Raw genomic sequence first — 27016 nt, forward strand, 5'->3', positions numbered from 1 at the left:
TTTCAATGGCTGCCTGGGTAGAAGCCACAGAAATACATCTGAAGCTGTGAGCTCCTGATTATATTTAGATGGCTGCATTTATCTCATCCATGACGAAACTACCTAGCCACCTGGATAGATGGACAAACCGGATTCGCTTACCACGTAGATATGTAGGAGGTAGGCAGAAGGATAATCGATGCTATCTCCAAGAAGCTGCGGGTAGATACCTCCACGAATATCATCAAGTGGCATGTATCATTATGAAGGCAACCCACCTAACTGATGCCATCTTACTATCTTTCCTAGATTGGATCACAAGGCAGATACCTTCCAAGAAAATTGACACGCAAACGAACACATCACCGATCTTGTATAATCAAAGTCAGCCACATTGTGTGGCCATAGAAATGAATTTGGAATTTTTCATATTTTAATTTTAGTTTCATTAATTTACATGGTCATAATCTCTTAAACACATCATATCGCTCCGTGATGCCATGCAGGACGAGGAACGAAAAGGGGTGAGTGGGGTGTTATACAATGTTTTGTCCGGTACCAAATTGTCTGGTAAAATCAAATCGCACAGACGGATGAGGCTCAGACGGGTATTTTATTTTATTTTGGCCAATAACTTTTTACATCATTCCTGTCATGTTGTTAGCATAAAGTTCATCACAACGTGTGAGATGATGTACTAACCTCCCATACCGCCCATTCCTCCCATGCCACCCATACCACCAGCTGGTGGGCCCTTCTCTTCTGGTGCCTCGACAATAGCAACTTCAGTGGTACCCAATAATGAGGCAACACCGCTGGCATCAACCAAGCCAGTGCGGACAACCTTGAATGGATCAACAATACCAGCAGCAATCATGTCAACGTACTCTCCAGTTGCGCTGTTGAATCCCTTGTTGAAGTCGGATCCAAATTCATCCATGAGCTTACCAACGACAACCGATCCTTCAGTACCAGCGTTCTCAACGATAGTGCGGGCTGGTTTGGTGATAGCGCTCTTGATAATGTTAATACCAAGTTGTTGGTCGAAGTTGGCAGGCTTAAGACCTCCAAGAGCTTGACCAGCAGCCTTGAGGAGAGCAGTTCCACCACCTGGGAGGATACCTTCTTCAACAGCGGCACGAGTAGCGTTGAGGGCATCAACGAATCGGTCCTTCTTCTCACCAACCTCGACCTCGGATGCGCCACCGACCTTGATAACGGCTACACCACCAGAAAGCTTAGCAAGACGCTCTTGGAGCTTCTCCTTCTCGTAATCGGATGTGGTAGGGTCGTTCATGACACCTCGGATTTGCTCGCATCGCTGAGCAATGGCATCCTTGCTTCCCTCACCGTTCAAGATGATGGTATCCTCCTTGGTGATGGTGATGGATCCAGTGGTACCGAGCATGTCTGCGGTAGCCTTCTCGAGCTTGAGATCAAGCTCGTCAGTGAAGACGGTAGCATTGGTCAAGATACCGAGATCGCCGAGGATGGACTTTCGGTTATCACCGAAACCGGGGGCCTTGACAGCGGCAACTTGGAGTTGACCACGGAGCTTGTTAAGAATGCATACTGCGAGAGCTTCTCCATCGATATCTTCAGCAATGATGACCAAAGGACGACGAAGTTGAGTAGACGCCTCAAGTGCTGGGATAATATCTTGGACGTTTGAAATCTTCTTCTCAGAAAGGAGAATCAATGGCTTCTCGAATTCCACCTTTTGCGACTTGGTATCGGTGATGAAGTATGGGGAAACATAACCGCGGTCAAATCTCATTCCCTCGGTAATATCGAGTTCGTCCTCCATGGTCTTTCCTTCCTTAACTGTGATAACACCTTCCTTTCCAACCTTTTCCATAGCGTTGGCAATCAATTTTCCGATGTGGGTATCACCGTTTGCACTGATAGTCGCAACTTGTGCGATTTCCTCGCTTGTTGTGATATCACGCTTGTTCTTTTGCAAAAACTCAACAACGGCCTCCACGGCAGCTTGGGTACCTCTGCGCAAGTCCATTGGGTTGCATCCTGCGGCGACGTTCTTTACGGTCTCGGAGAAAATAGATTTAGCAAGGACAGTAGCGGTTGTGGTTCCATCACCAGCGGTCTCGTTGGTTTTCGAGGCAACATCTTGGATAAGTCTAGCACCGAGGTTCTCGAATTTGTCCTTGAGGGAAATAGCTCTGGCAACGGTTACACCATCTATTCACCAATAATTAGAATCTTGAAACTAGGTAGCCGGGAGTTTTGCAAACCTTTAGTGATCTTTGGGGAGCCATATGCTGACTCAATAAGAACATTTCGGCCTTTGGGACCCAAGGTTGTAGCAACAGCTTTTGCCAAAGTCTCAACACCAGCAAGAAGAGCTGCTCTGCCCTCAACACCGAATTTGAGCTCCTAAATTAAAAACATGATCAGTTTACAATCACCAGATATCCATGTCGTATCTTAGAGCGACGTGGACTGGAGTTAATCCAACATACCTTGTGGGCAAATCTCAATTGTTGTAAAGGACGAAGCTTTGAAGCTGTCGATCCGTTCAGGATCGAAGCTCTTGCTCTAGAACTCAAAGCACGTTGCATCTTGAATCAATTGAATGAAAGACGCTTATGGAGTATAACAAATAAAAAATTGGATATTTAAAAGCTCTCAGAGTTTATAGAGAGAAGGCCTTTTTGTTGTTCAAAGTAAATAGAAAGAATGGAGACTTTGACATCTTGGAGATAATTTTTCTGGGCCCCATGTTCGGCAGAACCTTTCTCCATCGAATCTGCGAGAAACATTTGAGCTGGGTGAACGGAAGTTCCCGAATGGAGGGGCCGAGCTGCCGCACATGTATGCTTGATGACTAAGGAAATTGACTCTCGTTTTCAAACCTCACTCTAAACTTCACTCGTACTTCACCTCACTTTATTTTCAATGCAGTGGCTACTTTAATCTTCATTCATTGGACGATTGCCGATGAATGCAGGTTTATGTGTACTTGTATATCGTACTACCCAAGGTATAAAGTAGGTTCTGCTTTAAGAAATATTAGTACCAGTGAGTGGGCATGTATAGGTATAGTATGTAGTGCCTGCCACCTCCGAGATTTATGCAAAGAAGGAAAATGACACTTATGCGTGTGCATAGGTATGTAAATGTACGCCCTTAGTATTCATGGTGCTTTCTTGATCTATGCCGATACTAATATCGAGATCTCTTGACGTCCCTACGCCTCTCTTTGGTCACTTACCTCCCGGCGTCTTGAAAAGATCCGAATCGCCCTGAGTGTGATGACCATATATCAAACCCAAGTCTTTTATCTACGTTTCGAATCTGAACTCGGTGGAAAGTATTGAAAAGGAGTAGCGATTCAGTGTACGAAAATGTTAGCGAGTGCTTCCCGCGCCGACGTGAGAGTTCAGCATGCATGTACCTAAGTGAACATTGCATTCGAATGATACTGGCGCTGCATCTTTTTAAAGGCTTATCAAAGTCGAATAAAGCTTTTGCCGCTTGTACTCATGTGTGCTGTTAGTTTACTTCATTAGTGCGTTAGAAGAAACATACACACATCTTGATCTTCATCATAGCAAAGTGGATGAGCTTAAGAGCAGGTCCCAACTGCATATAGTCTTATTACTCTGAATTTGATATTGTGGTTTACGGACAATGGAAAGAAGTAATAGTGTTGCATGATTGCGACCTGTACAGTGACATGGAGCTGATACTTTTCAATTTCCACTTTTCAACGTGAGGTCAATCAATTCCCAAATAGTAAAAGTAAAAGATTCTCTTTATTAAGCAAAATAAGATGAATCCACATCATGTTTGTCCATCAATTTTCTAGGGTTATCATCCAAGCGAGGGGGTATAAATGGCCAACCCCGCAGTGGCTTCCTTTATCCACATCAGTCCTCCAATCAGCCTAGCCAAGGATTGATTCTATCGCATGTTATTGATATCATCTACCTGTATAAAGAAGCACTTTTCACCTTTTCTAGAAGAGCATATTATGTCAAGTGACCGTGTAAGTCTCAACCGCTCGCTCGTATGGGAGCCTGTTAGTCAACAAATCACATGGTAGCTTGCTTCTTGATCACTCATATGGAACTCTGCTAGCATTATATCTTATAAATCAGGGCTAAGCACCTTCTACCACAAACCAATGAGGAGTCTTGACTAATTGCACTGCTTCAAGCCCATATGGATATCAACGGATAGGAAAGGAAGTGAGGTTGAATTGTCGTAGAAGTGTTAGATTTCTATGAAAGATGGCAAGCAGGAGGAATTCTCAGGTGACAGTCATCTGATATGTAGTATGTCTTTGTAGGCTGAGTTTATAGGTGAATCCAATTCATAATCAGCTTTGATCATAATAACCTGGCTCGATCTGGAGCTAAATAATACAAAGGTCTCAAGTTTTTTTCATTCTTTGGATAACCCATAGCCTTACTGTTTACTACCAGATAAGTCTTCCAACTTCTTTAAGTCAAATCACAGCTAATTACTTGGCATTCTCATTAGAATTTCCATGATCCCTGATACTCCAAATGAGATCAGTTACAAGAAAAAAAGACAAGAACATTTTCTCATTCGAAGTACCCACTGACCAACATTGATCTCTGTGGACACCCACAGCCAAAGTAATTCGAGAAGGTGAAGGAGAGGTCGGAGTAGCACGGACCTCGCCTGTTGACTCAACAGTATTATCTAAGGTATATGATTCACCTCCACAATTCTGCCTATTGGCTTGCCAGTTTTTGTCTTTCTTCACAGATTGTTGCCTACCTCGATCACCTCTTGTTACTCTCCACCATGAGTAAAAACTAAGAGACAACCTTCCAAGCAAAAATGCATCTTGGGATTGAGAAACAAACTAACATACTACACACTCCTTCCAAATGGCAAGTAAACTTTTAACACTGCATCTTTCCTGACATTTCATGTTGAAGCATACTGATTTATCACAGAGAAACAGTCTTTCAGCCTCGAAATTCCTACAGGCCTTTGCTTGCTTTCAACTTTCTTCGACTTCAAACTACCTCATACAGCAACGAGCACTACTATCTTGGTTGGATAAAGGGAGAAAGACCACCCACATCTTCTTGATCAAGAATGCGAATGCGTTTGGAAGTTCCGTGGCATGGCCTAAATTCGCCAAATACACTCACTACTCAATTCAACTCAAGTGGAGACTGCTCACTCAATCAATCTGAGTCAAAAGTCTTGTACTGCCGTTGAAATTATTCTTCTAATACCTGCCAGGAGAAATCAATCGTGGCCACCTACAAGAACCTTAAGATGGAACGTTGCACGATTGTTGAGTCATGGTTCTGGGAGACGAATTCCCACTATCACTTGTCAGTTCTCATTCACAGCTCATCTATGAAGCGAGAAAAAGATTGCGCGTCTGCATAAGCTCACCGTATAGCTTCTGAGCAAATATCTCTTTCTAGTTTCCGAAAGAAAGAAGATTGCGTGCGTGTAGCAGCGTGTCACAGACGATTCATTGAAGTAACTTCGCCATCTACAAGAATATTAAAAAGAGAGGCTGCACGAGCTTTTGAGTCGTAGCTTAGTGGCCCGATTCTCCACCATCACTTGACAGTTTTGCCTCGCAATTTATCCACATGAATTGGGCAAAGGATGACACCTCTACATAGGCTCACTATGTAGCTGTTCTGCAAATCCTCCTCTCTCGGCAGTCACATTCATGACGACGGCATGCAGCAGCATCCAGCGGTCTTTCGTCGACAACCTTCTGAGGTAACTTCACTGACCAAAATCGACGTATTGAAGTGTCGCAGAATAGTGCCTTTCCTACCCTTGGCATTGTTCTGCAAAGCGCAGTTGAACTCTTCCAAGGGGGAGACATGCTGAGTCGCAGGGTGTTAAGTCAAATACAAAGTCGTATCACGCTGTGGGAGGCACACTACTGCCTGACCCGATTCAATAATGTTAGCATAAAAACTCACACGCATTTTCACAAGGCAAAAAATGTCATGAAAGATTGTTATTTAAAGCATCTATCTATGATACAAGGTCTTGTGTCCTCCGCTTTCTCTACTGCTGAACGAATGACGATGAAGATTTCCATTCGATGCGACCGGCAAATAACTTACGAAAACTCCTGTTGACCAAGAAAATTTCCGGAAACAAGAGCATATCGTAGTGGATTGAGGAAGCAAACAGGAAAGACTGCTCGCGCGGATACAGCAGTTTTGACAAGCAAAGCAAATTAAGGACCATATGTTTATGTCTATGAAACCGTTTACGCCCTCCGCCAAGCCCAAAGACTTCCTAAATATGATAACCAGGTTTGCCACAGAACGATGATGAAGTATTACGAAAGGAGTTTTGATAGCCAGCGTTCCATGACAACTCTAGTGCATCCAAACGCCAAAAAGACAGCGAAGAGACTTTAGATTTGTGGTAAAACAAGCATGAATCCAACTGGTCCAAAACCAATCGTTAATACAAAGAAAGAAAATGAGAAATGAAATGATTGCAAAATCGATATTGCTTTGAAAGTTACTAGACCATTTGGATGGATGAGAACTGGTATGAAAGTAACGCCAATACCAGTTGTGCCAAGGTTGTTCATCTTCGAAGGCAAAAAAAAAAAAAGACTCAAAGGTTGTTGTCATCGAAGTTGGAGGGTTGGTTGGAATCATAATCTTGAAAAAGACTATTGTCGGGAGATTCAAAATACTGTCCAGAAATTTTGATGGGATCGATGAACGTAACTGGTGCTCCATCATAGTCAGTACCGACAGAGTCAGCAAAGCTATTGAATGCGCCGGCGTTGTCTTCAAAACTAAGCGGCAAGGAACTCATGCTGTTAATGCCACCATTCAAATCTTGCATCGTCTCACCCGAGCCGTCGAAGTTCAAGCCATGATTCATAACAGGTGCTAAGCTGGAGTTTTGAAAGCCAAACGGTAGACTGTTGGAATTTGCGTTATTGAAATAATGGTAGTTACCAAGGGTGCTTTCATACAGACTCGTCTCAGCATTCATAAAGTTATGATTACTATAAGAGGTTTGGCCGTAAACTGGATTATATGCTTGAGCATTTAATGCACCTTGTGGGTTGTAAGTGCCGGAACCAGGGATAATGCCTCCATTGTAGCCATAAGGATTGAAACAAAGCTGGTTTTGAAGCCCAAAATTACCATTGTTGAGATGTGAGCCTCCTTGGCCAAAAACATCATCAACATCGCGAGCATGAGCACCGACAATTGTCTCTGAGTCATCATCACCATTGCCATAATCGACATTATACTCCATCTCATTGACTGCAACTTCCTCTTCAGCTGACTTGATAGAAAGGCCTGCAGCAAACTTCTTTAGTTTTTCAGGTGAGATTTTGAGCTTGAGTGGCAAACCGGCTAAAGGTGCCATAGCATAATTTCCGGCGACCTTCTTGCTTGGTGTCTCTGCAAGGAATTCATCATCGTCAGAGTATCCAAATGATTCATTCTCGAAATCGCTGGTCTCATCCAGATCATATTTACGCTCGGTCTTGACCTTAACCTTACGCTTACGATGACCCTTGATCTTAAGACGATTTCCGGGATCGTAATCCTCGTCTGATGGCATCTCGGCAGGATCAATTGACTCGGATCGCTCCTTCTTGATCATGAAAGACTTCTCTTTTTGGTCTGTCTTTGCCTTTGATGCTCGCTTATCGGGACGAGCTTGGGTGGAGAGGGTTTTTGTCGGAGTTTCCTCGACGATGGTCGCCTTGTTGTTTTGCCATTGGGCCCTATTGCGACGATAAGTTCCTGACCCTCTGGTAACACCAGGAATAACTAGACTCTCCTTTAAGTCCTCAATCTCTTCATCCCAAGTGACTGGACGAGTTGCTTTTGGGTCTTCAGAATTCATATCGCGAATGTATCCACGAATATTTGGATCAAAGGCATTCTTTTTTCCGAAAGGAGGGGGAACAAGGTGACCTTCAGTGATAAGAATCTCACGCAACTTATTGACATGCTGCATTGCAGCCGCACCAGAACTTCCAGGGCGTTGTCTGTGAGCGATCTTGTCCCATGGAATGGTTGTTTCAGAACGGCGAAATTCATACACCATGTTTAGAATAAATTTTTCCATCATTCTTGGTCCTATAGTTTGATTAGTTCTTGTTATTGAAGTAAATATGAGGAATGAAAGCTTACTGTGCCAAGGTACAAGCTGGCGTCCTTCGACTCGACCATTTGGATGAGTTGGCTTTCCAGCAGAGCCAATCACCTTGTCAACTTGACCCCAAGTGTTGTCGTCAGACTTGACCCCATCGTCTTCAGCCTCCCAGTCATCGTCATCGTCTTCAAGACCCTCGCGCAGTAGTGTGCTGCTCAAGTTTTCAAGGTGTTTTGTAGTCTCTCTCTTTCCTATTAAAAGATTAGCTCCGATACGACTTCGGTGTTTTTCCTCCTATTGAAGGATGTGTATTGATGACAATTTTTTTTTCTTGGAGCGACTTACTTGAGGAGTCAGTGATTCTAGAGCTCTTCTTACGCGTGCACTTAGTACTAGCAACTTTTCTTGGCGAGAGAGATCTGACTTTCTTTCTTCCATTGCCACGGACAGCTTTAGCTGGTGACTTGGATGGTGTGACTGGATCATAGCTGTCATCTACCTCGATCGAGGCCAAGAGACGATCTTTGGGTTTTGGTATAGCTTTGGCATTAGAGAAAATGCTAGACTTGGCAGGTGTAGCGACAGAACTACGACTGGAAGATTTTTGCTTCTCGATACTTTTGGGGTTCTGGTCATGGCCAAGCGCCTCGGTCACACTGGCATCTCCATCAATTGAAGTCATGCTTGCTGTAGATTGACCGTTCATGCGACTTGTGGTTGTCGTGTGGTTATTGGGCGAAGGGAAGGAGAATTATCTGGATCGAAGAAATACTTGTTAGCTTTTGTTGCTTAATTGAGCACCTTGTCAGACCTCCAGCAGATATGAGGTAGCTATTCCGAAAGCGGACTTGAGGAGCGGGGAATCTTAGATTGAGGGAAGAAAAGAGAGTGAATTTAGATTGGAGATAGGTAGGTGCGAAGATTGAAAATAGAATGAGATCGTGGAAAAATAACAACTGGACGAATCTACCAAAGGGGAAATGGTACATAAGTCTTAAGATCTGAATCCAGATGAAACCTGTCCCAGAGTTGTGGGTGGGTTTCCCACTACTCTGGGGGTTTCAGTGGAGACATCGATCGAACATGACGCCAAGTAAGAAAGCCCTTTGGGATCAGAAGCCAGATGGCAGTAGATGGTAGTTGATGCAAACACAATACATGAACGCATACTAGTGCGCAGAAAGAATTGAGTGCTTTCAATCCTGTTGATCTTGCTGGGCTTCAGATCACCGCAAAACCTCCGCAAGACAAGTATTGTTTCGGCGACGCTATCATCACCAAGAGGAAGAGTCCTCTGTGAGTCGGCAGAGCCTTAATCAGATACACCTCGATTGACTGAGGCTATGCTGATTTGAATTGGGCGTTGGGATAATGCAACTGCTAGATCGGGAAGGTGGGGTAGAGTGGTAATGGGGAAGTCGCAGCGATACTGCCATCAAGACGACGCAAAGAAATTTGAGTCTTTGGAAACATACCTGATAGAAGGCTTGAGATAATTCGAAATAGCAGAGCAGAGACAGAGGGACTCTATTTGCTCAAGTGATGAGGTGGAAAAAAGAACCGATGGTGGATTGTAAAAAGGTTGGGGGTTTGGAGAGAGAAAGATAGAGAGAGGGAGAGGGAGAAGAGCCGCAAGCGAGAACCAAATTTAAAGTATCAACAACTTCAAATTTGTGCCGGAATCTAATCGGGCCGGATAATCTTGAATTACCGGCCGACTCAAAGGAACATTTCGGGTGAGGTCAAGGACATGTAGATACTGTTGAGGTTTTTATGACTCTCTCCTGGAGTGTGAGTAAATGTTTGAGTCAAAGATTTACACTTAAAGTGGCCGTCATAGACTTCGACATGCATTCTGCTTCCGGTCTCAATACGTTTCTTATGGCAATGGCATTTTCAGAACATCCAGTTCACGTCTCGCTGATCTGAGGAGGCTACTACGAAAATTTGTGATACTCAAGGTTAGAAAGAAGTATGCGAAAGCCTCTGTTTGTGCTGGCTACCGGCTATCTAGTAGTATGGTTGGCAGAACTCGAATTTCTTCTTTGGAATAGGAAAGGGTCAGTCTAACTAATAGAGCTCATTCATAGGCTGCAAGGAATACAAACTCCGCAGAAGTTCTCCACGACGGCCCAGCTAGATATGCAGCAAGATCTACGGCGATCACTGCGCGAGAAACCTAGAAAATGCACTTCAACCAGATCACGCTGGCACTATTCCTCGACTCTGAGTTATCAATTGCTTCTTGCAATGATTCCACCTCCATTGACCCTATCTTTACGAAGAGAGAAGCGATTGACTAGATCGTTGTACGCAGGATCTTCCACCTTCCTTTAGTCACGACGCTATTCGAGTTAGAAATTTAGAAGACGACTCAATCAATAACTCCAACCACCTATTGAACGCTGTAACTTCACTACCGGAAGTTCCAATCTACCTGCACAAGTCGTTGGTGCCACCATATATTCATTGCAACGGAACCGAATATCTAGATGCTCCAATTCCACAAAGCAAAGTAAATAACGGATATTTTGGCCACTACCCAGGCAATCATGAAGCCTGAAATAGCTGCTAGTGAAATGCTATATCTGAATATTAGTATCTACGAAGCAACCACGACAACTGCCATACCGGCTGGTGCCTGTAACGACGGGAAACTTAATATGAAATACCAGGAGCTACTCGAGATGCTTATTCTACCAGCTAGCCTCTCTTGTCTTGAGCAAAGGCCTATATATACGTGCTAAAGCGATCCATCAGCCAGTATGTACCACAGTAGCGTGCTAGTAAACGTTGCTTCCCTACTGTATCCATCTTCTAAATCTTCATGACCCCATTCTGTGAATCAAATATCTAATCGACGCCCCGTGCTAACTGTGAGAAAGTAAGAGTCATGAAGTAGCCATTGAGATCGTGTAAGCCTGTTGGACTAGATGGAACGAATCAACACTTGGATAGTTATACTGTTCATTGTGGCTTTAGACGGCACATTTTGAAGAGAGTTATGTGACGAGCAAAAAGAGCCGAACATCACAATTTACATATGGGAGCTGTACTTGTGCCTAACAGCTTCTATCTACCGAGGAAAGATGCAGCCACAATTTTTACCATCATTGATGAGTTCGCCCAGAGATCCAGGGGCCAAATGGTTCACATTCAAGATGCAAATGGAGTAGAAAGACAATTTAGATGCTCAAAAATAGATTCATTAACTAGGGAATCGTATCAATGATAGCTTGAAAGTTTTCATTCAACATTGATTCCATGTTTTGAAGGCATAAATACTGATTTCGTAATTCACCACCGGTCAAACGAATTGAAGATCCGCAAATTCCATGCTACGTAAGAAGTGGCCACAAATTTCTCTCCTAGAATGTCATAACCGCAGACGCCATAAGCAACGACATTCTTCCCGACGGATAATTCCCACCCTCCAACGACCAAACAAGACCCAGCGTCTTCTATTCAACCAACAGAGGACTCTCCGAGCCGCCTTCGCTCTCATAACCTTGCCCAACAGACCAATACTGCTCCGCACTCATAGCCATTCCATTCGGTCCTGCAGCATGACTTCTAGATGCCATCATATTCTGTCCACCGTGACCACCCATACCAGTGCCGCTTCCGATCATACCGCGTCCGCCCATCATCCCACCATATCCACCCGCGCTAAAACCATATCCACTCTGCGACTGACCATCGGCATTCATAGCACCAGAGCTCGCACTAGTAGCACCCATACCGCCCGCACCCCCAACTCCAGCATACCCCTCCACATCGCCAAACTCAAGCTCACCCACCTCCCCACTAACACTCCCCGCCGCACTGCTCTCCCCACTATAAAAGTTTATTAATTCTTTATTGATATCGCACAATCCTACTCCCAGTTCCGGCCCCATCCGCATTCCCTCTCTCAACTGCGCGCTCGGAGAATCCTCTCGGTACATCTCTTCCTTAATCGCGTTTCTCGCATTCATCTCGCTCTTCACTTCCCTCTTGACTTTGTTTCTGTTGGAGCCCTGCCCGGAAGAAGATTCCTCCTCATCGTCTGCATTCTCATCTTCGTTGGAAAACTTGCGTTTCTTGTTGGAAGACTTGCTGCGGGGTGCGGAGGTGGGAGCCGAGGAGTTCGGGTTGGGCATGTTCGAGGGACCTGGGGCGGGCTTGATAGATGCGGCGTTGGGAGCGATGCCGTGGGAGCGCATCATGCGTTCGTAGCGTTTTGCGCTGGGAAATGAGAGGGTTAGTTGGGGGTGGACTTGGAAGTAGGGATATATGATAGAGGAATGAGAGAGGAAGATGGGTGAGTGGAGAAGAGGAAAACTTACGCGGCGCCTTTGGTGACGATCTTGCATTCTTTGGCTACTTGACCGAAGTCTACCTGTGTGATATTAGTAGCCGTCTTCAAAAACAGGTAAAGTAGGATTGTGGCGGGAAAGTAAATAGACTTTAAATGCGGCAGAGGAGGAGAAATACCTTTCCATTGTTGCTGTATCGAATACAGCTAATAAGGAACTTGAACTGCTCTTCGTTGGAAGCTGGAGCCATGATGAGCAAGCTGTTGTTGTATAGTGTATATCTTATGTGTATGGTTGTATTGTTGAAGTCTCCTAACTCGATAGATAGACTATTGAAGACAATGTGATAAGCTAGTCTTCTTTAAAAGTGAGCAGGGTCCTTGGTGTCTAAGTGGGAAAGAAGAAGAATTTGGCGGCAGCGGACGGAGAGATGGAGGAGGTCTTCCGATCTTGCAAGACTGACAGTTGGAGATGAGGGGAATGGTGAGAGAACGTCTTTCTTTTAAATGTCTAGACTGTGGGAGAGCGGTTGCTACTTACTGGCTTGTCTGAGATAGTCAAGCTATAGATCTAGGGCAGGCTGTCGGTGTTGAGAATGATGTGTGTGAAAGAATTGGGAATGTGGATATGAGGAGTTGGGCGATAAAAGATTGGTTTGGTTGTTCAGCCTCGGGTTCGTCAAAGAAGGTGGATTGTGGCATCATAGTTTTAACAGTGAATCTGAAAGATTTTTTTCCCGTAGATGAGGGGTCTTTCACATGGAGAAAGAGCATTTGTGTGTCACGGGTCATGAGTAGACAATGGAGTTTGATTCATGGGATATTGCATTGAATAGCAAACTCTGGAATAGCCGCAGCTATGATCGTTGATTCTGCACTTTTCCTTTCTCCTAGTTCTCCCTATGATATCATATCCTCCCTATCGCATTCCTAGAAACCCAATATCTCCCTCAAAATATGCTCCTGGCAAAGGAGGAAAAACGTGCCGTGCTTAAAGCAGAGCCAACTTGCAAATCAACAAAGTAAAATCCATCTTAATCTTGTCCATCCTTTCGACCGAGAGTAGCGAGTTGAATGAGAAAAGGAAAAGAGTCGTATTCACTCGAAATCCTCTGTCGATATAATGAAATTAGCAAATGTAGGTGTGAGTATAAAGTAAGAAAACACAATGCCTGTGTCTGATAACAATGCCCCCGAGTTAAATCAACGCAAAAGCCCACAATAAAGGCGACTCCGGAAGAAAGTTTGAAGCTTAGAGCCAAGCCTAGGACATAGCTCTCTTCAGGAATTCTCCAGGAATGTGTAATCATTGAGAGCCTTCCAATGTCGATAAGCATCAACACTCATATTAGACTGGGCAGCTAGGATTTCTTCGTCAAGATCAACCTGATTATCAACAGGACGCTCTCCAATGAGAGTAGGAGATGGCTCTTTGGCTTCGATGACAGACATTCTAGCAACGACATCTGAAATCTGAAGACTTTCAGAACATCCAGTAGAGGGGGTAACAACGGCGTTCTTTCCAAGAATTTTGGCATTGAGGGAAGGAACATGTTCTGGTAACTTGCCATCTTCGTCATCCAATACTGGCTCTGCTAACTCATCACCACTATCAACTTCTTCCTTCTTGACTTCCTTCTTGACTGCCGTCTTCTTTCCTCTGGGCTTAGGATTGGCTTTGATGGGACCGTTCTTTGGGCCAACCTTCTTCTTTGGAGAACTTCTCTTGACGGGAGTGGGAGGAACAGCACCATACCCATCATCTGGAGAAGGTCCGGCTTGCTTCTAGTAAGCATAGAGTCAGTAGTGTGTAGCTAGGTGTAGATGAAAGACGCGTTGTTGAGACAGCATCATACCTTCAACTTTTCAAATAGATTTTTGAAGCTTTGACGAGCGTTTCTGGCAAACTTGACATTAACTCGAGCGGCGACACGTTCGAAGTTGATCTATTTGACCAGTGATGTAAGTATGTAGTTAATGTTGTATAAAAATCAATGCGACGGCAGTACACGCAATTGAGATAGACGATGTCAGATGAGTGCCACTCTCTGCTATCATGTGGCATCAGAAGCCAATGAATCCACATGATATGAGCACAAACGAGCGCAACAACAGAATGACCCAAGTGATGATTCAACACAAAGAATCCTGTGCCACAAGGGGAAAAGGGAAAGAAAACTCACAGTGCTCGGAATCTCCCCCATCTCAGACATAACAGCAACAAGCATTTCAGTCTCCTTCGCGGTCAAAGTCAAGGTTGTCATATTTGCGAATGTCGATTCTGTACTCAAGTCAGCTTGAGTTTACCTGGGATCGCCCACCATCACCATCACCGCCCATGGAATCTTGAAATCCTAGGCGAAGAAGGAAAAACTTACTTTGTACGAGATGAGATAATTCCTTTTCGAATTATTGTTTCTTTGCGACGATAACTTTGAATGCGCAAGTTAATTTGTAGGAATGGCGAAGTTGTGGCTGTTTTTGTGAGATCGCGAGGTTGCGTTTGGATATGGTTTTGGTAGAGAGAAGAAGCGAAGCAGTTGAGTAGCAGCATAGCCCAGATAAATCGAGATATTATAATGATAACCAAAATAGCAGGCAGTCATGGAAGTAAAAGTGAAATTTCCAGCCATTTCTCACTTTTCTCTAGAGCATACGTGGTAATGTCTTTCCGTTTCATGAACCTTTGGGCCGAGTTTGAAAATGAATACCAGCTGTCCTATGGGAGATTCCATCCACTTCGGGTATCACATTATGCATGGAACATCGCGTGTTTACCTAGTTAGTTCTTTAACAGCGAAGGCAAAAGGAACTCATAGTCATGTAGATATTAAAAGAAGTAATGATTTGTAGAGATCCTAGATAGTGCTTTCCAGAACAACTTGAAGTTGCAGTAACCAACACCTATCTATGAATCGTCCCTTTTCCTAACGACGAGGAGTAGACAATTACTAGTATCCATAGCTGATAGCAACCTTCCTCTCCGTAATTCATAGTATCTATCATAAACCCGAATCGTCATGAACATAAAAGAAGAAGAAAATTGTCAGAACTTTAGAGATCCAACGCTGAACAGAACCACCTTTCGGCACCCACGACGAGCTTGGCTAGCACATATGTAACCTCGCTCATAGAAGCCACCAGTGACAGCCCAGAAGGATTGATGACTAGATATGGTTTACTCATCATCTTCTTCATTAGCTTCTTCCTTGACATCCTCCATCTCATCATCTTTAACATCAGAGAGTTCCTCGTCGGATTCCTCGGCCTTCTTGGCGGGTTTCTTTGCTGGTGTCTTCTTGGCACGAGGTCTGGGAGCAGCCTTGGTTTTAGTGACGCGGTTCTTGGAGGGTGTGGTAGGAACAGCAGGCTCATTGGTGCCATTGACATCGGATGCCTTCTTTGGAGAGCCGTCACCCTTGCCAACCTTGCCACCGGCCATTTCATCAGCAGTGCGCGATGAGGCACCAAAAGGAAGATCGTACTTCTTCTTAATGAAAGAGACCTTGTTGGAAACCTGAAGCGGAGAATTAGTTAAGAAAATGTTTGATGGCAAAAAGCGTGACTTACTGAGCGGGGATTCTTGTACTGCAAGAGTTGAGCGACCTTTTGAGTATCGACCTTTATAAAATTTCCCTAATCAGCTATTGGAAACAGTATTTGAATGTGGAAAAGCGGGCAAGGTAAAATGTGATTTGAAAGTGAAGGGTACGTGAGATGCGGTGCGCGCGACAGTTTTACACGCACAGAGAGCTACCAAGTGAAGGCGAGGCGATGTGGTAAAGCGCGAGAATGAAAAGCTTGTATTGATTTTCAAAAAAAAGTTTTGATTGAAAGAAAAATGAAGGTATGACACATGATTGTGATGATGAATTGTGGAAGTGAAGGATAAACACCAGAATGAGAGATTGCAAGGCGACGAGATGACTTACCTGGATAGAACCGCCGGTGGTATTGCGAAGACAACACATAAGGAAATCGACATCAGACTGGCTCATACCGCCGTTGCCTTGAGTCTGAGAGCTTGCGACATCGTTGTCGGACATCTTGATTGTGGTTGATGAAATATTTTTGGTGGAGGAATGGAATGCGACGAGATGATCTACGTATGCAAGACCAGTCAGCACGATGAAAATGTCGCAAAAGGATGAAAGGAATGATACGTACACGATGAACTTGCAAAGTAATGCAAGAGATTGATGTGTTACTGGTTGAAGTTACCGAAAGGTATGAGAACTTGAGGATGCAAGTTGATCGAGGCCGAGGAAAAAAGTTGTGTGAGTGGGATGGAGAAGTTGGGTTGAATGTGCGACGAGGATTTTCTTATATGTCTCCATGGGAACGGTGCTCACCGGAAAATTCTCTCATATCTCTCTCGCCTAATTGGGTGAAGCGGGAAGCAAACTTCACTATTCACTCAACATCATGTTCATTCTGGGAAGTTGGCCATTCTCACATGTTTTGTTTTTATTTGTATCAACTCATACTCATAGAATGAATGGATTCAGTAGAAACTTTGCTTTGAGCACCCATAGATATGGTATCAGGCGCGGGGTAATGCCTCTGGATGAATGATTTTATTGTTCCCAAAAAGCTCGAGTGGTCTCATTAAGTTACCCGAGACTACTGACCCTATCGAGTGATTACCAGACATGTTAGATCTTGATCTAGTGAGTCAGGTTAGAAGCCAACATCATTGTGCTAGAAGGGGAACGCTTGAGAAGGAATGTATCAAGTTGAGCAAAAGTCAACGACGTTTGAGTAGGAGAACATGTACTAGCAGGCTGTCAATAAATCCAAAGCCTTCGGACTTGATCTGTCCAGTACTCTCGGGATGGCTGTTTGTACATGTACGTGAAGTGAACATACGTCCGTCACCATGCATTTTCGAAACGCAGCCATAACCCCTTCGAGAAATGACTCCCTAAGAACACGCAGTTTCTTCTAAAGAAACTGTCAGTGCCGAGGAGATAATGCACGTATCCATGGTGTGATACACTGCATCATTCGCAAGACGACCTTCCAGAGAAAGAATAGTCAGTTTTAGAGACAATTTGCATGGAACTTCAAACGGATCACCACGGAAAATGGCAAACGAAACCACGAACAGGGCCTGTGACTCTCCGCTTCTGTGAGCAGAACCATGAAAACGACATAGCTACTGGATATACTAGTACGAATTTGCTTCCCCTTCACCTTAATATGTCTATCGAAGGACCCTGAGGGGTAACGGCCGCGGAAAATCATTTTTTCATCACGTCAATGCTAAGTGAAGGGTAAATTCACCATTATTTGTCTTGGCCCAAATGCACATGGAATATTGAACTCGAATCATACATCTACTACTTCTCTTATCCATCCCACATTTTTGTGTTTTTGTCCTGATTCCACGCAACAGACATTCTATTTTTTCTTAAAGGAAATGTGATTCAAAATATCACCGTCGAACAAATGAAAGCAACCCCATTCGACTTCATATGATTCCTGAATCCACTGTGACCATGAAAACTCACGCGTCTACCATACTCATATAATATCGTCTGCTGATGTATCCCCGAGCTACGAAATGAATCTTCCCCTGCAAATGATGGTTAGCCCGCTCCGCAGAAAACAGGCAACACAAATTACTTACAGGTTTGGAATATAGATAGAGATTACTGAAAATTGTGTGACAGCCCATCTAAGACCACGGGAGCTGCTTCCTTGATTTCATTGTCGGAGCCTTGATCACTGACAGTAAGGGTGTTCGTTTCTTTGTCAAATCCTTGATAATTGTTCAAGTCGAATTCCTCTTTGTTCTGAAACTCATTTTCGGAGTCATAGTCATGGCGCTCATTAGCAGTAATGATTAAGTTCGCTGCTGTGTCATTGTTCTTAGTAAGAATATATCCTTGACCACGATTTTGTTTGAACTTCGAGGGCTTCTTGGGGTCAATATTCTGGAGGTTGCCAACTCTGACCGCCTTGCGTCTGACGAGTCTGTCGTAAGCCGGGTCGGTCAGGATTTCTTTCTCAGCATCAGGTATAGGAGGATAGGTATATATTTCTGGAGGACGCATTCCAGTAATCTTAGGAACCAGCGGCTGTGCCTCTAATTCGTAATATTTCCTGAGTTTGGACCTGATCTGCCCAAAGCGAGAACGCGCCATGCAAGCATTGGAGCATCCAGCACGCTCAGCAACAAGTTTCCAATCAATCTGTATATGGAACGAAGATGTTAGTAAACTGAATCACATGATCGCTTATTAAAGGGAGAATGTCTGTAAGACAAAGTCAAAGGATGTGAAAAAATGAACAAGATGTAATATGTCGTAGACTTTTGAGTTAGTGGCATAAGAAGAAAAGGAAGCTTACATCTGGAGCAATATCGATACAATCAAAAATTATGAAAAAGAATTTGGCATCTTTCGCCGTTGGTCCGCGTGGATCAAAATTGTTAGCTCTAAGGTATGTTAGTAGAATAGAGTTGGAAATGTTGTAGTATACTGACATCTTAATTTGTTCATCAGTCATTGGAGGTATCTTGACTGCTCTCTTCTTTCCTTTTTCCTTTTTACCATCTTCCGCCTCGTCATCAGCTTCCACGCTTTCTCCATCCTCGTCATCCTGGCTTTCCTCCTCTCCCTCATCTTCCTCATCTTCCTCATCTTCTTCCTCTTCCTCATCTTCCTCGTCTTCCTCGGATTCCTCACTTCTCTCATCACTCTCATCTTCCTCGTCTTCTTCGGATTTATCTGAATCCTCATCTTCCGTGTTCTCCACCTCCTCTACCTCCTCTTCCTCCTCAATTTTTTCGGGCTCCTTACGTTTTCTAGACTGGATGAGTCAATCAGCATTAGAAAAGTTTCTATGAGTGAATCTTTCAGTTTTACCATCTTGGAGTTACGAAAGATTTTTTTGGTTTGGATATGTTGGAATGAATTTTATGGTCAAACCGTTGCTCAGTACCCGATCGATTTTTTCTTTGAGATAGTTATCGCAGTTTTCTCACAAGGTAGCAAATGTAGAAAAGATTATGTGTTTCGGTTGGACTAGTTTAAGGTTATAAATAAGCTATTGCAAATTTCTCCGTAAGCATAGGCCGATTTACCGAAAGTGAATAGCAACAGCATGAATGGGGGACGAACTGGTAAGAAATCACAGTTGTTTGGAATTCAAGACAAGATGTTTGAGTTAAACAAACTTTTCAGGAAACAGTTTTATGCTTCCAGAATATACCTATTGTTTCCAACATCTTTCAAACACAATTTTTTGGAGGGAACTAGAAGAAAGTGGAAATCGCGCGAAATTCACTTAGGCATTATTTGCCGCAATTTTATTGGTCGAGCGACGGTTCTGTGAAGTGAACAACATATGGACGGATTGAGAGTTTGTGATATTCTACCACTCCGAAGAATCTTGAGTAAACGTGCTTATTCTGCGAAAGGAAGCTCACGTATACCTCTATTGTGCAGAACAATTATGGTGGGAAAAGTTCCGTCTTTCTGCATGTCTCCCGTTAGTTCTATTTTTTTTTTGAAAAGATAAGAAATGTTAACATTGGGGAAAAGAGTCCTTCCAAGTCTGTGACGACCAATACGTGAAGCATATTTTCCATTGCTATGCTCCTGAAGATGTTGCTACCCGAAGATAACGGTGATGGTGTTCCGTTGAGCATCCAACCTTACAAACAATTTTGTTTCGTTTGCATGATCTTGCATCCGTGTTGAGAAAACAGGTTAGTGTAACCCGAGGAATAGTCCGTAGTCAGTGTCGGATTATAGCTGGAATGGATGTACCATATCAAGGATATCTGAGTATCTGGACTTGCCAATTAGATGGAAGTTTTTATTATCTAGAGATACTTCAACATGCAAAATGCGTTTGGCATCTCACACCAGTTGCAATCACCAAACTGAATCCGGATATAAAGTTCTCTATTTTTACTCTGTGTATCAGAAACCCCAACGATATCACATCTCGTTAGTTGGAAGTCGTCAATTCAAGCCCCGATTATTTTCGGCGCTTCTAAATCTCACGCGGCGATCTAGCCGCCAATATTCATGATTTAGCACTAAAGTTAACCCCGCAAAAAGAAACTTCCACAGGAGTAAGAAGACTTTGAGAATCTAAAATGTTAGAAGTTGATACGCCGATCTGAGAATGCCCAAGCTGATGTGTCAAATAATCTATTGCGCTCGTGTATGTTCCCTCGTTCATACTACCATATTCCCTTAACTCTCACCGAGAACAAACAGTATTGTTTCCAGACAGCTCAATTTGTTAATGTGGTTGCAGATGCAGAAATCCCTTAAGGTGCAGGGTTTCTCGGAAAGCTGCATTTACTGATTTGCCTCTCCCCTGCGAATATTTGCTTTGTTCAGGTGTATCCGCTTCCCCGTATTATGAAATCTAGAGATCTACTTCTCAATCTATTCTGAATCGATAGTAGTCAACGCCATTTTCTGCAAGAAACCCTTTTCCTGGCAATTTTCGAAAGGGAAGGAGAGATTTCTCAAATGATCCTGGATTATCGCTTAGGGACTCAGGAAATCAGGACATGACTGCCGCAATAGTGAGCGTTTGCAAGTGCATAGTAGACCGATCGAAACCGAAAACGCTGAGCTGAACAAGAAGATATCTACCTGGTAATAACCAAATATTATCTGGCTAAACAAACTTTGAGATGTTTTTTCACCCCTCATCTCACCATCTTTATAATTACTTTTAATTTATCTACCTGTCAGAATACTCGCTGCTCATCTGACAGAATACCTACCATCTCGTAGGGGGTCAAGTGTTCTCAATACATCAACTATTCATCGCCACGGAAAACATGAGTTCTTGTGTTTACGAGTAAGTACAAATGTCAATCAATGGCTTGTTATCTATGGTCCGCCTAGCGTCTTTGATGAATTTTCCAATTCTCAATGTTCCAGCATAATTGATCGTTTCTCTTTTTCTTATTGTCACACACGCCCTCAGTACTCTGCGATATGCATCATAGTCTTTTGAATTTAAGTTACAAACCACCAAGTCTGACACAATCACCAGACATGCCTCTTCAGGAATAGTCACCGTAATTGTAGGTCCAGAGGGAAGACCATTCTTCTTCCACGAGAGTCTCCTCTGCCAAAAATCTCCCTGGTTCCGTTTGCAACTCGAGAACCAAATGACCGAAGATTATGACTATGATTCCGCTAATGAACTCTCACCCATCGAATCATCCTTCCAACACTTCCAACACTTTCAACAAATTCAAGGAAAAGTAATATACCGCTACGAAGATGACATTCATACATTCAATCAGTTTTTCAGTTGGATGTACGGACCCATGTACCCGCTACCTCGACGTGATCCAGAAAACTATTCTACCTCGACACATATATCAGAATGGATAATGCTCCACCAACTAGCCGTTGAAATGGGAGTGATGGACTTGGCACATCAAGCTTTTTCCGAGTACGTTCTTTGTAGAGACACTCTACGGACAGGATATTGGATGCCCCTTCCCGCAGAAATCCAATTTATATATCAAAACCGAGCAACAACATATGATTTACGCAGTCTGATCGTGTTAAAGATGCGGCGTCTTTATTTTTCAACTGGGTTTGAAGGATTGCAAAGAGAACTGTCTGATATTTGCGGTTGTCATCCTGAGTTTCACACCGATGTTTATGTAGAGTTACAAAGACATTCGGAACAAATAACGCAGTGTGACCATGCGGACTGCGCTATTCATAGCCCGCAAACTGCAACTGCTGATACCTTGTACATTCCAACTACCAGCCACTTCCAAAATCCAGAATCTCCCTTGGAAGTCGAGCCACCTCCTACCTCTTCCTCTGAGTATCTAGATAACATCTCTAATCTTGATCTGAACAGCTCACCACCTTATTTATCCGATTGCGATACGACATCCACAGGAGAAAAGGATGCAAACTCCGAGCAAGCGAGAAGCGAAGCAATGGCTGAATATTATGAGAGTAGGAATACATTGATGTCTTTTGATGTGGGGAGCGGAAGGTCGATTTTGAATTAGCGAGACGGTTGGGTGTTGAAATGATATTGAGAAAATTACATTGATATTTTGGTTAGATGATGATGACGACGACGATGATGTTGATGGAAGCTAGTGTGTAGTCTATTCATATTTTGGACTAGTTCTGGAAACAGGGGCGGTTATTGTGGATACAACCAAATGGGGTTGAATATTCGCGCATCGGGATGAAGTAGAAAATTGACACAACGGCGCTATCTAAGAGCGGAAGACGGGAATCGGAATTTTTTGAATATCTTTAAAAGTAGAGCGAGAAGTATTTTTAGTGCCACAAAACTCGGATCACTAAGCTACATGCAATCCGAAATTGTGAGCAAGTACATGATCGGATGCACGGATTTCTAGATCTTTTATGCGAAACGAAACAAGCCTATTGCATGGATACCAACTTCCATTCAAGCCATTGTGTAGATGCGATTCATGAACCGAAGATATGGAACCTCCCAATAAGCTCACCATAAACTAAATCATGCCATAAACAACGAACGCAGAAAAAATTTGTAGCTCAAAGAGCCCAAAACACCAATCCAGCTCTGCCATCTCCCTCGCTTAACCTCGACCACCCTTATCTTCTCTGATCCTTTCCATTCTCTCCTCCACTCCCTCCCAAATCCTCATCCGAACAGCTTCCTGAAACTCTCTCAACACACTCTCACTCCTCAACCAGTTCTCCACACAATCTCTAGTATCTCCCGTATGACCCTCCCCCACCACATTCCACAATTGCCCCATCTTAGCCATCGCATCAACCAAAACCTCTCTCACATCCGAGCCCTCCCCCGTCATCCCAAATATCTCCACAACCTCCTCCTCCGTCGGGATTCCCCGATGAAACTTCCTCTCACCCAAACATTTCGCAATCCTAGCCAGCACACTCTCGCAGGCCTCCTCCATCTCCAAATACCTAGCAAACTTATACACTTTACACCACGCCACCAAACACCCCGAATGCCGATCAACATCAGAAGTCGGACACCCCAGTTCATTTCCATACATACAACCCACCAAATGAGCCACCACATCAACAGTGTAGAAGTGTTCCGGATCGGGATCATTATCATTGCCGTCTTTATCCTCGACTGTAAAAGTGATTCTCCGCGCGGTAGGATTCGCGCTCCATGTGTTGGCAATGAGTTTGGAGGCGTTGATGGCGATATCTTTGGGGATTTCGAAGACGTGAGAGCGCACTATGAGGTAGAGATTCATGGGGGTTTTGTTATTCGAAATCTTTTCTACTTTCTCAGAGATGTGACACGCTTCAGCTTCGGATTCGGCTTTGGACTGCGTATCAGGAGGCATCATTGGCAGTGAGGATTTCTTCTCGCAGAGAGCTGCTTTTCTCATGTAGGATTCGGGGGATCTGTGACATGAATACTGCTAGGATGGAATTTTGATGCGAGTCTTGGATTGTGGAGACAACAGTGAGAATTGTTGTGCTGACCACGAGAAGTGATATGGTGATTGATGGTGAAGGGAAAGAATCGTCTTTGGTGGCAGTTTGTTGTACTGCTTGTACTAACTTACGCGAGTGAATGATTCAGAGAGTGCGAGAAAATTATCTTGCCGACGTTTTGACGGAGGGGGTTTATTATATTGCATGGAGTCAATACCTTTACTAGTCTAATAAATGATATTGTTATATAGTAAGATCGTTCGAATGTTGTATAAGTATTAGACAATGATTCTCTTGATACTGAGGGAGGGGGCCGCAAGGGCTCTAAAATGACTCGTGCAAAGCGCACCCCAATCGATGTAAATGATTAGGCCTTGTGGAGAATTGTTTGAATTTCTTGCAATTGTATTTGAATGAAGATAGAGAAAGCTATGTCTTTCAATACCCGGTAGCTTTACAGTACGCAGCAAATGCAGCAAGTGAATATGATAAAAATTTGCACCGCAACCACAATTATGCGTGCAAGGCTGCGCATATTTCTGGTATCCCGTCTAATATTTATTGTATCAATCGATCCACTATTTATAATCCTACTCTGGATCGCTCAAGTTGAATCCCATCATCGCAGATCCCATGAACAGACTGAAGACATCGAGTCCTTCCATCTTCTCATCATCTCCTGGATGAGAACAATCGATGAACGAAACTGCACATGATTTGTGTCCTTTGTGTGCCTGGCCAGTCTATATGACAAAAGTATGTAATCAGCTAAACAACTCGACTTCAAGATGGAAGACTAGCAGACTTACAAGGTGTACATGAAAATGACAGGGGCAGAGTTTAGATCTATGAAGCATGCTAAAACTCTCATTTGAGTTCCATGGATCCGCCACTTCCTTTGAGCGTCGGCCCATGAGATGAAAGTTTCTGGAAACCCATTTAAGCATGCCTTGGAAGTATCCAGGGAAAGTAATGCAATTTGTCATTACTTCTTGCCGAAGCTTAGTACAACCACGATCTACATCGGCAAACTATCAGTGATTGCGTAGATTGATATGATACAATGGAATGAGCAAAAAGACTTTGTACAAGGGACACATGTTAGGCAAAGTGGATTGTACTTACCCATATGCATAACTGTGCTTGCAATACAAAATTCCCGCAGGATAGAATCTAACTTTGTCTCTTGCCAAATTTGGGCTGCAAGACCGGGTCCGAAGACAGTACCAAACTCAAGGTAGCCATCTTGAATGGCATCAATGGTACGATTCATCAAGTTATGAATTTCCCATCTTTCTGCAAGTGAGTACAGACTAACCAGAATTCTGAGGCTTTCATTGAACTCTGTGAGTAGCTCTAACTCGAGACGATTAATTTCGGCCTGAGATGGTTTGGTTTTGATGTATATCTTGGTTCGAGGCTTTTGAATAGTTCCTGTTTGTGATGATGGTTGTGAGTGATATGCACAATGAATCATTTCCAAATATTGCGCATGCGAGAGAGGTGAAACATACCATTGTATGTTCAATCGACAAGAAATTTGAAGACTTTTGGATTCTCATCATTGAGAAAGATCAATCCTTGCTTTCCAGCCATAGTGTCAAATAGTTTGTTGGACTCAAAGTAAGTGGTACATTGTTGAAGTATAGATTTGTGGACATTGAAGTTTTGACGCTGTGAGTTGATTAGAGAGGATATTGTACTGGGACGTAGAACAAGGATACATACAGAGTCACCAATGCCAACGTTGACCGATATAGTCTCATCGCCTAAGTTCCTGCGCATGTTAACTCTTATCCTGGCACTTTCCAGAAGAAAGCAATTGGCTACAGAGATAGCCAATTACTTGAGGAACTTGTTAGGCTTAAGACTTTGGCAAAGCATATTAAATCGATCGATCACAGCGGTGAAGTTGTAGATAGGATGGGGATATCGTGAGATATGTTCTTGCGTCCTACAGAGAACGAGCCTCTAAAGTGAAAGAGTGCTATGTATTGAGGGAGGCTTGAGGAATACACTCCGTATCTTTCTCAATTTCAAAGTCAACGTCTATGCCGTGCGATAATCTCAGTGAAAGGGTTCTGATGACAGACCGGGAATTCGACGAAGGGAAGAAAGAAAGAGGAAAAGGAAGAAAGAGTTTGGGTGAGTTTGAGAGGAGAGCTTGGGTTACTTTCATTGAAGATGCAGATTGGATGTGAAAGCAAACGAAGTGTTTGAACAAACGCAAGATGCTGTCACGTGTGTTAGGAAACATTGCCGACTTCAAGCATAAACGAGAACACACCAATTTCTACTTGAGGAAGGAGCGACTATGCACGTTTTAGCTTCTTTCCTATTAGATCACTAGACATTTAATTGCTGCTTGCTAGCTATTGACTGTATTCAAAGTAGGTATTCTGCATGGCTCATGTCATCGATGATGATTATCGCTTGAGTAGGAATGCATGTATACTTCTGATGAACAGTTTTCTAGATACCTTGTGTCTCACTGCATGGAAGACTACGGCATAAATTCATTCCATGAGTAATCCGATGGTTTAGTGATGGTCGTCGAGCAGCAATACTTGATTTTCCTGCTCATACTTCTTCGCCATGATCTCATCCTTGAGTATTTCGACTCGCTCACAGCATTACCTTTTGTGTACCAAAAAAGTTTCTCGGCCCGGTCTAGCGACGATCTGAAACATATTACCATCGTTAAGATACTTTCAGCAATTAGCCTTGCGTATTTTAGATCTCCGATCTGCACCCATGAAATGTTTCTGGGGAGGTATAAATCCCCTGGGCACATTGCATTTTCCTGGAGAAGAAATTAGATTGTGGCCCGAAAGTTTTTGGAGTATCGCCATCAGCAAGCGATCACGTAAACAGCTAACCTGAATAGCTGAATAAAGTGACTAACTCTTACCTTTGTTTTCTTGTTTGTAACTTGCACTGAGAAAAGAACCGCAAGTCAAAGCCTTCCGAAAAGGCTTTCGGTTCATGGTACCGAACCGGCTATCTGCATCGGGTCGGCTATCATAGATGTATGATTACATAATAGAATACTGTGAATGATCGTTGTCGTTCCCTATTTATAATCTCTAATATCAAATATTAATCTTCAACCTTGAATCAAATGTTAACGACAATCAAAAAGACCAGAGCACCACCATCAATTTTCCGTACATTATCGCAAACA

The 27016-nt window shown here is 43.4% G+C and overlaps 9 protein-coding genes across 13 annotated transcripts; 1 reads left to right on the forward strand and 8 right to left on the reverse strand.

Annotated features, from left to right (window-relative positions):
- Positions 1 to 351: 351 nt before the first annotated feature.
- Positions 352 to 2709, reverse strand: Bchsp60. Its single transcript, XM_001552127.2, has 4 exons — positions 2460 to 2709; positions 2232 to 2373; positions 682 to 2178; positions 352 to 628 (listed from the first exon to the last, which is right to left on the reverse strand). The coding sequence occupies exons 1-4, from the start codon at positions 2556 to 2558 to the stop codon at positions 618 to 620; spliced, it is 1749 nt and encodes a 582-aa protein (XP_001552177.1). The 5' UTR covers positions 2559 to 2709; the 3' UTR covers positions 352 to 617.
- Positions 2710 to 5737: 3028 nt separating this feature from the next.
- On the reverse strand, positions 5738 to 9888 carry BCIN_07g05160 (hypothetical protein). 2 transcript variants are annotated; one of them, XM_024694122.1, is made up of 4 exons: positions 9579 to 9888; positions 8449 to 8858; positions 8142 to 8354; positions 5738 to 8087 (listed from the first exon to the last, which is right to left on the reverse strand). In XM_024694122.1, exons 2-4 carry the CDS (start codon positions 8807 to 8809, stop codon positions 6592 to 6594), a joined length of 2070 nt encoding a protein of 689 aa, XP_024549911.1. In that variant the 5' UTR covers positions 8810 to 8858; positions 9579 to 9888; the 3' UTR covers positions 5738 to 6591. The 2 variants fall into 2 exon arrangements, with proteins under 2 accessions (XP_024549911.1, XP_024549912.1); XM_024694123.1 differs by having other exon boundaries at positions 5738 to 8354.
- Positions 9889 to 11271: 1383 nt separating this feature from the next.
- Positions 11272 to 13190, reverse strand: BCIN_07g05170 (hypothetical protein). Of its 2 annotated transcripts, XM_024694124.1 has the most exons (4): positions 12942 to 13190; positions 12580 to 12730; positions 12432 to 12484; positions 11272 to 12330 (listed from the first exon to the last, which is right to left on the reverse strand). In XM_024694124.1, the coding sequence occupies exons 2-4, from the start codon at positions 12649 to 12651 to the stop codon at positions 11565 to 11567; spliced, it is 891 nt and encodes a 296-aa protein (XP_024549913.1). In that variant the 5' UTR covers positions 12652 to 12730; positions 12942 to 13190; the 3' UTR covers positions 11272 to 11564. The 2 variants fall into 2 exon arrangements, with proteins under 2 accessions (XP_024549913.1, XP_001552170.1); XM_001552120.2 differs by having other exon boundaries at positions 12580 to 13190.
- Positions 13191 to 13216: 26 nt separating this feature from the next.
- Positions 13217 to 14968, reverse strand: BCIN_07g05180 (hypothetical protein). Of its 2 annotated transcripts, XM_024694125.1 has the most exons (5): positions 14779 to 14968; positions 14584 to 14681; positions 14257 to 14346; positions 13969 to 14185; positions 13217 to 13512 (listed from the first exon to the last, which is right to left on the reverse strand). In XM_024694125.1, exons 2-5 carry the CDS (start codon positions 14662 to 14664, stop codon positions 13499 to 13501), a joined length of 402 nt encoding a protein of 133 aa, XP_024549915.1. In that variant the 5' UTR covers positions 14665 to 14681; positions 14779 to 14968; the 3' UTR covers positions 13217 to 13498. The 2 variants fall into 2 exon arrangements, with proteins under 2 accessions (XP_024549915.1, XP_024549914.1); XM_024694126.1 differs by having other exon boundaries at positions 13217 to 14185.
- Positions 14969 to 15222: 254 nt separating this feature from the next.
- On the reverse strand, positions 15223 to 16780 carry BCIN_07g05190 (hypothetical protein). Its single transcript, XM_024694127.1, has 4 exons — positions 16568 to 16780; positions 16333 to 16502; positions 15971 to 16021; positions 15223 to 15917 (listed from the first exon to the last, which is right to left on the reverse strand). Exons 2-4 carry the CDS (start codon positions 16444 to 16446, stop codon positions 15579 to 15581), a joined length of 504 nt encoding a protein of 167 aa, XP_024549916.1. The 5' UTR covers positions 16447 to 16502; positions 16568 to 16780; the 3' UTR covers positions 15223 to 15578.
- Positions 16781 to 17670: 890 nt separating this feature from the next.
- Positions 17671 to 19389, reverse strand: BCIN_07g05200 (hypothetical protein). Its single transcript, XM_024694128.1, has 5 exons — positions 19273 to 19389; positions 18891 to 19216; positions 18755 to 18842; positions 18033 to 18597; positions 17671 to 17978 (listed from the first exon to the last, which is right to left on the reverse strand). The coding sequence occupies exons 1-4, from the start codon at positions 19273 to 19275 to the stop codon at positions 18055 to 18057; spliced, it is 960 nt and encodes a 319-aa protein (XP_024549917.1). The 5' UTR covers positions 19276 to 19389; the 3' UTR covers positions 17671 to 17978; positions 18033 to 18054.
- Positions 19390 to 21001: 1612 nt separating this feature from the next.
- On the forward strand, positions 21002 to 22686 carry BCIN_07g05210 (hypothetical protein). The gene is made up of 2 exons (XM_024694129.1): positions 21002 to 21235; positions 21434 to 22686. The coding sequence occupies exons 1-2, from the start codon at positions 21216 to 21218 to the stop codon at positions 22419 to 22421; spliced, it is 1008 nt and encodes a 335-aa protein (XP_024549918.1). The 5' UTR covers positions 21002 to 21215; the 3' UTR covers positions 22422 to 22686.
- A 48-nt stretch (positions 22687 to 22734) lies between these two features.
- Positions 22735 to 24018, reverse strand: BCIN_07g05220 (hypothetical protein). Its single transcript, XM_001552114.2, has one exon. The coding sequence runs from the start codon at positions 23781 to 23783 to the stop codon at positions 22989 to 22991; it is 795 nt and encodes a 264-aa protein (XP_001552164.1). The 5' UTR covers positions 23784 to 24018; the 3' UTR covers positions 22735 to 22988.
- Positions 24019 to 24209: 191 nt separating this feature from the next.
- On the reverse strand, positions 24210 to 26071 carry BCIN_07g05230 (hypothetical protein). Of its 2 annotated transcripts, XM_024694130.1 has the most exons (6): positions 25679 to 26071; positions 25561 to 25609; positions 25347 to 25506; positions 24958 to 25266; positions 24642 to 24850; positions 24210 to 24575 (listed from the first exon to the last, which is right to left on the reverse strand). In XM_024694130.1, exons 4-6 carry the CDS (start codon positions 25103 to 25105, stop codon positions 24423 to 24425), a joined length of 510 nt encoding a protein of 169 aa, XP_024549920.1. In that variant the 5' UTR covers positions 25106 to 25266; positions 25347 to 25506; positions 25561 to 25609; positions 25679 to 26071; the 3' UTR covers positions 24210 to 24422. The 2 variants fall into 2 exon arrangements, with proteins under 2 accessions (XP_024549920.1, XP_024549919.1); XM_024694131.1 differs by having other exon boundaries at positions 25561 to 26071.
- Positions 26072 to 27016: the final 945 nt, after the last annotated feature.

The sequence above is a fragment of the Botrytis cinerea genome, chromosome 7 (assembly GCF_000143535.2).
Source record: "Botrytis cinerea B05.10 chromosome 7, complete sequence".
Taxonomy (NCBI): Eukaryota; Fungi; Ascomycota; class Leotiomycetes; order Helotiales; family Sclerotiniaceae; genus Botrytis; species Botrytis cinerea.

Bases quoted from the DNA above. Each gene is read 5' to 3' on its own strand.
- Bchsp60 (XM_001552127.2), bottom strand. From the start codon at position 2,558: ATGCAACGTGCTTTGAGTTCTAGAGCAAGAGCTTCGATCCTGAACGGA. The intron at 2,374-2,459 runs GTATGTTGGATT...TTTTTAATTTAG, and splicing joins AATTGAGATTTGCCCACAAG to GAGCTCAAATTCGGTGTTGA. The intron at 2,179-2,231 runs GTTTGCAAAACT...ATTGGTGAATAG, and splicing joins CTCCCCAAAGATCACTAAAG to ATGGTGTAACCGTTGCCAGA.
- BCIN_07g05160 (XM_024694123.1), bottom strand. From the start codon at position 8,809: ATGAACGGTCAATCTACAGCAAGCATGACTTCAATTGATGGAGATGCC. The intron at 8,355-8,448 runs GTAAGTCGCTCC...ATCTTTTAATAG, and splicing joins TAGAATCACTGACTCCTCAA to GAAAGAGAGAGACTACAAAA.
- BCIN_07g05170 (XM_024694124.1), bottom strand. From the start codon at position 12,651: ATGGCTCCAGCTTCCAACGAAGAGCAGTTCAAGTTCCTTATTAGCTGT. The intron at 12,485-12,579 runs GTATTTCTCCTC...AATATCACACAG, and splicing joins GATACAGCAACAATGGAAAG to GTAGACTTCGGTCAAGTAGC. The intron at 12,331-12,431 runs GTAAGTTTTCCT...CTCATTTCCCAG, and splicing joins ATCGTCACCAAAGGCGCCGC to CGCAAAACGCTACGAACGCA.
- BCIN_07g05180 (XM_024694126.1), bottom strand. From the start codon at position 14,664: ATGACAACCTTGACTTTGACCGCGAAGGAGACTGAAATGCTTGTTGCT. The intron at 14,347-14,583 runs GTGAGTTTTCTT...CTGGTCAAATAG, and splicing joins TGGGGGAGATTCCGAGCACT to ATCAACTTCGAACGTGTCGC. The intron at 14,186-14,256 runs GTATGATGCTGT...TATGCTTACTAG, and splicing joins ATCTATTTGAAAAGTTGAAG to AAGCAAGCCGGACCTTCTCC.
- BCIN_07g05190 (XM_024694127.1), bottom strand. From the start codon at position 16,446: ATGTCCGACAACGATGTCGCAAGCTCTCAGACTCAAGGCAACGGCGGT. The intron at 16,022-16,332 runs GTAAGTCATCTC...AATTTTATAAAG, and splicing joins CCACCGGCGGTTCTATCCAG to GTCGATACTCAAAAGGTCGC. The intron at 15,918-15,970 runs GTAAGTCACGCT...TCTCCGCTTCAG, and splicing joins AGTACAAGAATCCCCGCTCA to GTTTCCAACAAGGTCTCTTT.
- BCIN_07g05200 (XM_024694128.1), bottom strand. The intron at 18,843-18,890 runs GTCAGTATACTA...AACATACCTTAG, and splicing joins ACTGATGAACAAATTAAGAT to AGCTAACAATTTTGATCCAC. The intron at 18,598-18,754 runs GTAAGCTTCCTT...TTCCATATACAG, and splicing joins GTATCGATATTGCTCCAGAT to ATTGATTGGAAACTTGTTGC.
- BCIN_07g05210 (XM_024694129.1), top strand. From the start codon at position 21,216: ATGAGTTCTTGTGTTTACGA. The intron at 21,236-21,433 runs GTAAGTACAAAT...CACAATCACCAG, and splicing joins ATGAGTTCTTGTGTTTACGA to ACATGCCTCTTCAGGAATAG.
- BCIN_07g05220 (XM_001552114.2), bottom strand. From the start codon at position 23,783: ATGAGAAAAGCAGCTCTCTGCGAGAAGAAATCCTCACTGCCAATGATG.
- BCIN_07g05230 (XM_024694130.1), bottom strand. From the start codon at position 25,105: ATGAATCGTACCATTGATGCCATTCAAGATGGCTACCTTGAGTTTGGT. The intron at 24,851-24,957 runs GTAAGTACAATC...TTGCCGATGTAG, and splicing joins AAGCACAGTTATGCATATGG to ATCGTGGTTGTACTAAGCTT. The intron at 24,576-24,641 runs GTAAGTCTGCTA...TTTGTCATATAG, and splicing joins GTCATTTTCATGTACACCTT to ACTGGCCAGGCACACAAAGG.